Source organism: Helicoverpa zea, chromosome 1 (genome assembly GCF_022581195.2).
Source record: "Helicoverpa zea isolate HzStark_Cry1AcR chromosome 1, ilHelZeax1.1, whole genome shotgun sequence".
Classification (NCBI taxonomy): domain Eukaryota; kingdom Metazoa; phylum Arthropoda; class Insecta; order Lepidoptera; family Noctuidae; genus Helicoverpa; species Helicoverpa zea.
Window position 1 is genome coordinate 7,487,858 of NC_061452.1, and position 12,265 is coordinate 7,500,122.

Sequence of the window (12,265 nt, forward strand, 5' to 3'; positions counted from 1 at the left end):
TGCATGAGATAAATTTGTAGACAGTGAATTGTCGGCAACGAAGTCAAATCGCGCTCTCAATACTGTAAGCGGTGCACAAAGAGCTGCCAATCTCAAGTTTCAATTCCGCTATCGTTTTATAGCGGCTATGTTTTGTTTGTGGAATACACACAGCAAACAACACTCTCATAGATAAGTTTTGAGAGCTTTGCGCTCGTGAAGTAGGTAATTCGTCACTCAATGTAGACGGATTACTCTGCCTACTGTGGGCGCCCAGTCCATTATTTTCTTTTGTTTTATTTATTTGGTCTATCAAGCGCAAGAATAACACGGGTCAGCTGCAAAATGACAGGGACACCTCAATGAGCTTGCTACATTATATTATATTGTTAACTTGAATTTTAGCTGTAGCAGCAACGAAAACTTAATTAATATTTTGTTGGGCATGATATTGTTTCATGCAGGCGTGACAAAGCGTCATAAAATGATACATTACGATTTGCCGAAATAATTCACCCTAATTTACTTATACCTATTCGACACATAGTCGTGCTTTTTTAACGTTACTTAATTTTATGATACGTATGAATAATACATAAATGTATTTTTGTTCGTTTCAATAGGTTATGGTCGTCAGGATGCAGGTCCCGGTATCAAGGATCGATAGGTCGCCTCAAATTTTTGAGGCGGCCATTTTGTATAATAGGCAAGTTATTTTTATTTTCGTACTTAAATCCTATTTTTATATAACACCATTCACTTGTAATTGTCTGAAATGTTGAATAAACACCGGCGACTGGGTCGAACGAATCCGTTTTCCTCTAACTGAGGACAATGAAAATACGCAATGACAGTTTGACTGACACAGGGATCAACTTTTATGTGCGCCTCTTGTTGAACCCAGTGTAACCTTCATTCGGCCCACGTTACAATATTTCAAGAGCTACTGCGCGCATATAAAATTATAAAATAACAACGAAAAAATTCACGTTTAGGTCAATATCTCAGGTAATTAAGTAGTTACTATTTTTGGAAACACTACACGAGTTTCTGTTTGCGTTTAAAACACAAACATTGACTTCACTGTACTTAATATACAATGAATACATAGAACTCTACAGTAGAAATATAATTTTGAACAACCTCCAAGAATCGTCAAAGAAAATGTCCAGAGAATGCCAAACAAATATCATAAAAGAAGGGAGTTGAAAAAAATAGCGAAGTTGTGCGTTGTATACACTTTCATCTGGAACATTTCGAAGTAAAAGTCACGTTTTGTCTATAAACCGTGACGAAGTGACCCTATTTCAGGTGCGAGCAATCCGCTATGACCTTCGCATTTCAGGCTGCGCTCCCTTGACACCAGTTTCGTGCGACCGCTTTGCGCTCTCTGGGGAGCCGGCGCGACACCCTGGCACACACATAGCCGCATGATATACTGCCCACGACAATCAAATGAACGCCACCATAGGCCCCCAATTATAAATTTATGTTGCAGTAACAACATTCGCGTGGTTCACCATTGCTGTCGGTTTCAAATATAAAATTAAAAACTTGATTTCTGTTGCAAAGGCAATTAACGGCGAATGGGGCCTGGTAAATTTATCGAGTCTTAATAGTCAATCTTAATATTATAAAAGGCGAAGCCACTTTACTCAAAAACTTGATAGGATTTAGGTTTAGGGCACACGTAACCACCGCCTGTGTAAGGCAGCTTTGATGAAAATATTGAACTACATACATCATTTTTTATCACAACTTCATTTCTTCTTATAAGGTGATCTTCACACTGCCCCGCATCACGCTGCATCTTGCGTGTCGACGCACCTACGCGCGTTCCTGCGGGAGTGCAGATCTGCATCATCGTGCGGGTTTTTCACGCACTCACGCGCGTAGGTGCGTTTTGTAAATTCACGCACAGCGAGTTCCATTTTCAAATATACACGTCACGCCCATTCAAAATCACGCGCGGCATTGCGGGATTCAGTGTGTCATACCTTGCGTCTCGCCCCGCACCTACGCGCGGGGGTGCGTGTTTCTCCGCATGTATGTGCGTGACCCGCATGAACGCGCGTGGATGCATTTTCAGTGTGTTGGACTATGCGTGTTTTCCATACAAACGGAGATATTTCCATACAACGAAAAAAAACGCATCCACGCACTACGCTGCATCATGCGGGGCAGTGTGATAATCGCCTAAGAGCTCTTAATATTTTAGATCATTATAAAGACCAGAATGAAATCTTGGCTTGCTTGACAAATTCTCGAGAGCAATCAGAATAAGTTTTATTCTAAGTTTCACTTTAAGGTCAAGCGATAACTTTTACGTTATCGCCTTTTTTAGGTCTGGCCGCCCATATTTTTTAATGTTCAGTGTTTGAACATTAACGATATTTTTACTGATATATAAACTTACTCCGTGCATTCCGTGCAGTAAATTACTTCAATCACACGTAACAATGATAAATTATGAAAAAAAGAATACGCCATACAATAACGGAGGCATTTTTGTGGTAGATGTGACCACAATACTAGCTTCAGTAGTGGTGCTGGGGATGGGCTCGTCGGGGCAAGTGTTCGCCGCGTCTGCCCTGCGCGGACTACGCTTCTTCCAAATCCTGCGCATGGTGCGCATGGACCGACGCGGCGGCACCTGGAAACTACTCGGCTCCGTCGTCTACGCACATCGCCAGGTAATCCATTTTAACGATAACATAATAACCGATAGATTACGTTCATTCCCTTACAAAACGGCAAGTCAACAAGATACACAAAGAGATAGAGTGAGTCACTGAATTAATGAAACTTACATCGATTTGCTGAATAGCTCTGTGTGTAATAAAAACGGATTGGCCACTTTCTCCGTCAAATGTTTCCTCTCAATGCAGATATTTTTGCCCGTAAGCCTGAAACGGCCATTTAACTATTTATTTATCTATTGATATGAACGTAACAAACAGCTTGTATAATGCACTTGTTCTGAACTAGCTGAAAACATTTCACAAAACGATAGACTAATTCAATGAAAATCGCCCTGAAATCTGAGGTTGCCGTCCACTCAACAACAGTCCTCATCCAATAAATAGAATTGATTATTGCAGATATGCGCAAAGCAAATTCTGCTACAACATCATACAGTCTAGCGCAGACAATAGATAATTTGGACAAAGATTTATTCCAAAAGTGGGACGGGAGAAAACGAGTGTCATAACCGACCCCGACGCGTCTAACAATAACAAAAACATCAAATAAAATGTCAGAAAATATAGGGAACTACCAACTTAAGCAAAAAGTGAAGCTATTAAGTGACTATAGCTATCCGTGTGTAGGTGGCAGTTCTTTGTGGTAGCGGAACGTTTTTCAAGAAATTTGCATAGCTAGGCCACGACCGACTGCGGAAAAACGAACGGAACCGTAATCTAGTCTACTCGCCGTACAATACGTTACATTTATAACTTTCACAGTGACGAAGGTTGGCGAGCAACGTTATACTCTGACACGTGTTCCGCACAGGTTTCATGTACAAACATAAGTGTAGAAAGTTTGTACCATGTGTGTATTAAATCATACAGAAATTAACTAACAAAATCCTTTTCCTGTTTGATTATTAACATTTAAAATTTTACTTTATCCCACAACATGCTACAAAAACTTTGAGCTCACGAATGTTCTCTTTTTTAATTAATGTCAATTTCTTTTACACTGCTACTCCACAAAAACAGAGGACAGCTTTAGGCTGGGTAAATCCGGGCTAGCTGGGATTCGTCCGCTTTTATGTCCACTACCAATAAAATACGACCAGATTGTTATCCAAATCTATTTTACGGTTCACTTTGTACGTCAGACATCCTTGAATTTTTTTCTTGTAAGATTGCTTAAAGAAACTATTTCGATTACGTTGTTCAATATATAGAACGTACTTATTGCAGTCTGGATAAAAATATTGGTAAAGTACGTTCATGTCAACGACATAATACCATACAACTACAGTGTAACACTGTTCTACAGCAGATTACAAAATTTGCATGATTGACAGGCAACCAAACGTATCACTTACACACTGCGAGAACTTTCCCATAACCGAGTTTTACGACATGTTCCATTATGATAAGCGCCTGATACCGTACCTACATTGTTATTCGAGATGTACTCAGAAATCCTTCTATCTACATTTAACAGCAATTTCTATTCAATTATATCATTAATTTATTATATCAAAAATACTTAATACATTTTAAAAGTTCTAATAAAAATCTGTCGACGGGATCGTTTATCATCAACCTCTTAAACTGGACGACTTTACTGAAAACATTTAGTACTAATAAATTAGAAGCAGTTTAATATCCGCTTGAAACATCAAACAAATGTACAAAACTATATATTACTGAGAAGGGTAATTACTTTTGATTAGCAGACGTTAACGATGTAAACGTTAACACGGTTCCCGATACTCTTAATATATGTACGCATAAAAACTATCTGTTTTACTATTCTTTAATCGTAAATAAATAACTGAATAGAACACTTTTATATGAATTCGTAACACATATTTAACGAGTAGTTAATGAGTGTAGTGTAATCCTCTTGAACACATTTTTACGCATACATAATTTCGAGAAAGCAATAAAGCGCCGTATAGTTTTTATTGCCGTTATGTTTGCAACGATTCATTTCAGTTAAGAATTCACTGAAAATATTTATTAACGTTAAAAGTTTAATGTTTCCTCTGTGATTCCATTACGAGCATAGAGCAATGTAGGTTCACTTCGTGCATATTTGTTGATGTAACCTTTCGTGCTGCATATTGTATCAGGTCACATTATTAGTATTAAATCATGTTACGTGATTCGTGTTTTTACTTCAAAACACATTATACTAATAACTCTACATATACATAATCCATATTTCTATGAACAGCAGGCACATTTATTGATGAAACACATATCTTTAGGAATATTTCAATAAAAATGAGGAAAGAGTAATTTTGGATACGCAAAGGAAATGATAAATCCTTCTTATGAAATACCATTTGCTTTACGTTTTGAAATAAACATATTCCAGTACCACGGTACATGTCATTGAAAGCTATTTGATGATAATATAAATTTATTGTACTCGTACGAACATCAGAATTTATTATGTTCATCTTTACTACTTAAAATTAATATTATATAATAAAGAGGAAACATTTGTTTGTTTGTTTGAACACTAAAAGCTCCGATACTCCTGCACCGATTTTAAAACTTCTTTCACTATTGAAACTTCAGTGTCTTGTTTACCCCGGTAGGGGCATTTGTTCCTAGGGGGCGGGAAATCTCGGGAAAACGGCTAGATATTGATAGCGGGTATTTGAGAAGCATTTAGCTATGATGGTCATAAAGCGCAAAGTCGTGGGAAGGCCATAACTCGCCCGGCTGGACTATTATGTTCCGTATCGGGTTAAAAAAAATCTAGATAAAGTACCATAAGAACTGCTACTTACACAAAGGGCCGTTTATCAACCTTTAGTTTTGATCTTGAATCATATAGTACATTAACAATATTCTACGAAAGTGAGCTAGTTATAGAACAGCGCCACATGTGTTTCCCGTGAGAAAATTACTATTTATATGCATCTTTTACATTCGTGCATATTTCATGAATGATCGCCGCCTGCAAAGTAGGCTGGCTTTCTTCGTGCTTAAAAAGGCATTCTTTCTAATAATCATTGCCTATGTACAGTAATTGAGTTGGGTCGTCTCGAGAAGCATTCTTCCCGCGAATATTATTATTTAAAAAACGTGTTCATAAAACTCCGAAGTAGGAAAAAGAAGACTGACAAAAACGATTTACAGTCGAAAGAAGACGCAAAATATTATTCTACGAATCGACGACATTTAAGTCTGCAATTTTATTTATTAGAAATGAAAAATTGAGGCACAAAATTGAGAGTTTCGTTTAGGGAGTAACGTCAAAAAAATTATCTAAATTAAATACCCACTGCTTTTATTTCCGTGTTACGAGTATTTTCTCGACACAAAATTACTCCCCTGTGAAATTGTATCACAACGACTTCAAAGTAAAACGTTCGTCAGTAATACATCCGTTACACATTTTATGAACAAGTTTATTGAATATATGTATCATAAATATCCAATTGCTTTTGATTCGAGCTCAGTTATTATAATGGAAATACGTTATTAATACGTACTCATTATTTATATATTTGCAAAATTCCAAAGATTATGAGTAAGTCTCTTCGTCAAAGGACGAATTGAGTCCGTAACCAATATATCACGAATATCTTTATTAACTGATAATAATCCAGAACATAGAATATTATTGTTATACAATATTTAATTTAATGAGGACCGTAAAAAAAATATAGAAAAATAATATTACCGGCAATACAGGACAATCGCTAAAAGATACGTAGCACACATCGTAGCAATGTTCGTAGCAGCCGTAGCTCTCGTAGCAAGTGCGTCGTAGGCTTTGTAGAATTCAAGGCAATTTAATGATGCTGATTTTCTCATCCTAAATCGTTGAAATATTTGAAAAAATATATTAAATGTGAAAGTTGATAATGAAAAAACCCGATGCATAAAAGTTAATTAAAGTAACATTAAAGAAAACATACAACTTCAAATAAGGACCGCGATTTTTGTTGAAAAATTGCCGCTTAGCTCGCGAAAACTTATCTAAACCCACGATATCGATACGTAACGAAGGTGATTAACGTAGTGTAAAGCATTGCTGAGTAAGCGTCGCGTCGCTGCGGCTCTGGGCGCAATTTCCTCCGTAGTCCTAAGTTGTATGTAGGTAGTGACGCGGACGCCACTCAATATTTATTCACAATCACTTCAGGTTAAAGTTGCATGATCACAATGCAGAGAAAATAAACCGGAGCAACCGGCACGATTCTCGCTGCTCCTACAATATTGACATTTAGAACGCTTCGCTCCAAAGTAAACACAAACGCCAGCGCCGCGTTTCGATGCAGGCGGGTGCTAATTTAATATCTAATATCTGCTTTAATACGGACGACTTTTATTCGCCTGTTTACGTCATGAATAGTTTATACGTGTGCGGAGTTGCTTACCCACGAGGGACGTGCCCGAGACCAGACTGCTCGTGCAATATTTTAGTGTAAGTAACAATTTCACCCACAAAATTTCGCCTCTCTGACTTTATAGCTTTAGAAGTACTCGGTCAGGAAATGGGCATAAATATTTGGGTTTATTTCCAATTTGGTTTTCGTCATAAAATTTTCTTTCTTTTTGTAAAGAGTGTATAAAATGATCGAACAATTCATTACTTATATGTAAGTAGCCCTAGGATTCCTGGAGAAAATCTTGCTATTTGTTGTAGCAATATTTTTTATAAGTTGCTTAGTCAGTGAACGTACCAGCGATGAAAATTTATAACGGCAAGTCAGATTAATGAACAAAGCCTGTTGTTATTTAAGACTGACTTAGTTGGCCAACATTTTTACTCCATCTATTGTGACTAATGTCTTTATGTCACAAGCAGCAATTTGTGCTTGTTTTGCAAATAAAAGTGTGTTTTATAGAATTTTGATCTAAGTTATGTAGGGTACATTCTCCAATATATATATGATGATGATGATGATGATGTCCTCCTAACCGATTATCGGCTACGGCGGCTGTTCTCATGTAAGGAGATTAGCCAACTACGCAGGACATATTATAGTGCACGAGCATTTGCGCAGACACAGGTGCACTCACTATTCCTTAACTCTCATAGCCCGATGGGACGGTAATCCGACACGACCGGAGAGAGATCAGGCGCAGGACCGACATTTACGTGCTCTCCGATGCACGGGTGTATCAATCACCAGCTTTCAGGCTCCGGGCTGCTTTGTGAAAGTCTTCTAAAACCCACAAAGCGATTCCGGCCCGACTCGGGAATCGAACCCGAGACCTCGTGCTCAGCAGCCGCACTAGCGACAGCTAGACCAACGAGGCAGTCATATATAGTAGTAGTATATAGTAGTAGGAGGTAGTAGGTGTGTGTGATATATATATAGTAGATAAATAAAGTACATACTTTTTTGTTAATTATTATATATTAAGACTAAACATGCTACGTGACCTTTTGAATAACTGAGAATACCAAGAATTGCGCTGAAATAGGTAGATATCAAACGACAATCAAATAACAGACGTCGGACCGAAGCGCTTGGTATTTAGAATTCCTCATTTTTCGTATCCCTTCTTACATCGACCGGCACAATAGCGCATTCTTCGGGTACATATTTCACGTGCTCCGAGTTTCTTCTCAGACGTGCAAATTTTCTGGTAATGTTTACTTCACCGAAGAACAAGTGATAAATATTCCGTGTTTGTGCTGGCTGCTACCGATACAGCCACTTCCTAGCCTATAGAATGCAATCAGAGTGCACGTACACACTATGCAGGTAATAATGGTTCAGAATGGAGCTATAAAAGTGCATGAAACTTGTCCTACATGTATTATTCAAGAAAATGTTTTCACTTTCATAACCTTTCGAAGCTTTGAACTTGGAACATGGATGACCTTTACGTTTAAGAAGGGTCTTAAAATTAAGTCGGGAGATTTGTAAAATAATTGCGGTTAGACTTTAATTTATCCAAGTTGGGGTATTCAGTAGTTAAAAAGCTGCTTAAATCTACAGTTCTCTAAAAGAACTTGACTTATTGTACGTTTTAAAAAAATGAAAAATGAGATGAAAATAAATGTAATGGATGCCAATCTCAGTTAAAGAACCCTTCAACGGAGATGACTGAGTTTCTTCGAAATGAACATCTTATTTTAGACTTAAAAGCTAATATAAGTTGGACTTGCCGAGTCCCCGAAATCTTTAGCAGAATGCTATCAATAAGTTTGCGAGTGGAATGGAATCTTTGCCCTATGACCTTTGCAAACAGCTACAAAGGCACAGCTACGTTATGTGCCACTCTGCTGCGTCATGTTACGCTACTCTAATTAAAACGTTCTCGCTCTCTAATATACACTATTATGAAAGTATTACACACAATCAAAGAACACGAAAATATATTAAGAGTTCACAAATTATAATATTGTACCTATTTATTACTTCATCATAATGTTTATAAGGGAGTCTGCAGAAAGGGAATACAAAACATCTTTGTTTTTCAGGAATTAATAACTACCTTATATATTGGGTTCCTCGGGCTCATATTCGCCTCATTTCTGGTGTACTTAGCTGAGAAAGACGTCGCGGATACAAAGTTTAAAAATTTCGCAGAAGCTTTGTGGTGGGGTGTGGTAAGTACATATAAACTTGTATGCGTTTATTTTGAATTTCTTATAAATAATAATAGTTTTGAGTCTCAGCTTTTTCATTGAGAGATTGAACAAAGCCTCAATCAGTGTAGTGTGTGTGTAGTGCGGTAGCTTACGCGTGAATGTAATCGCAGATCACGCTGTGCACGGTGGGGTACGGCGACATGGTGCCGCAGACGTGGCAGGGCAAGTTCATCGCCTCCTTCTGCGCACTGCTGGGAATATCCTTCTTCGCGCTACCCGCCGTGAGAATCACTTCCACTCTCTAATTGACTTATTCAATCAATGTCTGGCTTAGTTTATCTACAAACTACAATCTAATACTACCTTATTTCATGTTTTCGTCTATATATAAAAATATGTTTAAGACGGGCAATTTTTTGATAAATATATGTATTGATATGTCAATTCCATGCCTGGCAATTTCCTGTGTGTCTACATCATTTGGTGTAATCGATATAGGTTAATGTTATGAACAGGGAATACTTGGGTCTGGCTTTGCCCTCAAAGTTCAGCAGCAACAACGTCAGAAGCATATGATCCGGAGACGGCAGCCGGCCGCCACGCTCATCCAAGCGCTGTGGAGGTGTTACGCCGCAGACGAGCACTCCATGAGTGTCGCCACCTGGAAGATACACCAAGTGCCACTTCCCAGTCCACAAGCCAGGTAATTATTAAAAAAAAACGAATGGCCGCTGCCATAGCTTTACAAGCAACAACTAAACGTTTTTCTGCGAAGTGACAATCAATGAGATACTTTGACTTTTCCTTAACACTAATAAACTTCACAGACCAGCATTTTTCATCGATATAGTAAGTGAAATTCAATGAAAAATTGGTGCAGAATACTATTTTATTTCATATTAGCTATCGAAAAATAAATTGAAGGTTTCAATTAAATTATGTCACTTGCCATAAACCGTTGTATAGGAAAGTCAACAACCAGCAGTGACGAGTGTATGTATATTTGACAGCCGAGTGATGAGTGCGTCATTCAAGAACAATGCATCCTTTGTGTCGCGGCTGCCGACGATCCGCCGCCACAAGAGCACCTCGCTGCACTCCCCCGCGCCGCACTCCAAGCCCGCACATAGATACGATGTCAATGCCAGCGCTGAAAATCTTGGTAAGGCTATTTGAAGCATAGTCTTTTCATTCGTAATTTATTTTTTATTTAATTTTAAATATGTTTTAATGACTGAAGACTTTATTAAGAAAAATATTAAAATACGATTTTTTATGTGACGTAGGTATACATATAAACATACATGCTGAAATATTGCCATGGGCAGCTTTATACTTCACTTCAAAAATTAACAACACGGGAAACTTAAACTTAGGCACCGCACGATCTCACTCATTTTCACTGAAATACCCAAATAAACACACGGCATTTATGATGAACTTTACAAATAATAGTAAACAACCTAAATAAATTGAAATTGTGTTAATGCAGACAAAATCCGGATGACATAAACAACATTAAATTTACCACAAGGACCTAAATTGGCTGTTTCTAAGTTTGGGACAATATTAACGACACAAAAGAAAAAAGAAGAAGGATATACCGAAATACAAAAGAAAACATATCGGCAATAAATAAAACGAGAAGATCACTAAATAAGACGAGTTGCGAATAAAAAACAATTGAGCATAAGTACATAAATAGAATGTTCGCAGGCACATCCATCACGTATGTACATACTACAGGCCATTAAGGTGGTGCACTCAAACCGCAACTTTTTTCAATTGCTAACACAACAAAAAGGACAAATATTCATCAACACTCTGTAGATTGACGCGCCATTTTAATTAGCGCAGTGTTGTGCAGTGTGTGTGACATGTGAAGAGTTTAGTGGAATGGAGTGTGATGTCATTTATTGCCCTGTTCCGTAGATAATCATACGTCGGGAGGGGACCGTGCGTGTTGTCTACTACATTGTTGGAAAAGCTGCTTTAAAGGTTCTGTTATAAATATTTTAGACGGCACTATGGCATGACAATATTACAGTCGATAAACTTCCGCTGCGTTTCTTGTTGATTCTTATTAGAAAATACTTTCCAGAAATATGTGAATACACGAAAAGCGAACATGTTGACGTAGCTTTCAGCCAGGACAAAATGTCAACCTTCCGGCGATAATGGCTACGTCTCTTAGCTCCAGACACGATTGCTGACATCCTACTTACCTTCTACTTCTTTCTATTATTTTTCACTTTTTTTGAAATAAAAATGCACCCGCGTAGATTCAAATATTGCTTCGAAAACTTTACAGTACCTACTTGTACTTGTATCGCAATCAGAAGCTTTATATACCTACATCTGACGAAGTGGCTTCTAAAAAACAATTGCTTCCGCGTATTTGAACTGCTAAAGTTAGAGTGATGAAAATATGAAATGTTAATTATTTATACCGACTGCAAGACTTGCGTTCATTTAGCATCATAGATCGCGGTTCACACAATGAATTTCCAGATTATACAAGCGACCTCATGTTACTGGAATGGCTTCCTTAAAAGCTTGTAATTTTAAGTTCGGTTACGTATTTTAAATAAATAATAACTAAGTATTTACACTGCTTTGCATTTTTTATTATGCATGCCAGATAGTTCATAGGAATTCTGTAAAATATTTATAGGTATTTATCATCACGATATTCTATATGTGGGTGATGATGATTTCAAAATATTATATTATAAAGGTTATATAACGTACGTAGGCATGCTTCAGACTACTTTTTGTACTCCCGCCTGTCTCAGTCGAGATTGATACAAAAAAAACCTTCTGTTCATTTAGCTGGCTGTTTATTCTTATATTGAACATTGGATTTGTGAGTTACATGTACCTTTTTAAAAAATAATCTAATTATAGGAAAGTTAAAATAATGTTAATTCAAGTAGGCGTGGCTAGACGGTAATGAATTAGTATTTTAAGAAATTATAATCATATAAACTCACGCGATTAAGCTCATGGCGTGCAATTTTATTTAGGGGGAGAT

The 12,265-nt window shown here is 37.4% G+C and overlaps 1 protein-coding gene across 6 annotated transcripts in view; it reads left to right on the forward strand.

Moving 5' to 3' along the window:
- Window positions 1–12,265, forward strand: part of LOC124631542 (potassium voltage-gated channel subfamily KQT member 4) — a 47,911-nt gene that overhangs the window by 16,083 nt on the left and 19,563 nt on the right. For all 6 annotated transcript variants that reach the window (XM_047166003.1, XM_047165993.1, XM_047166016.1 and 3 more), the window contains 6 exons: window positions 603–685; window positions 2,497–2,672; window positions 9,121–9,249; window positions 9,402–9,512; window positions 9,747–9,934; window positions 10,242–10,393. In XM_047166003.1, coding sequence (XP_047021959.1) covers window positions 603–685; window positions 2,497–2,672; window positions 9,121–9,249; window positions 9,402–9,512; window positions 9,747–9,934; window positions 10,242–10,393 — 839 coding nt within the window. The remainder of the gene's footprint in view (window positions 1–602; window positions 686–2,496; window positions 2,673–9,120; window positions 9,250–9,401; window positions 9,513–9,746; window positions 9,935–10,241; window positions 10,394–12,265) is intronic.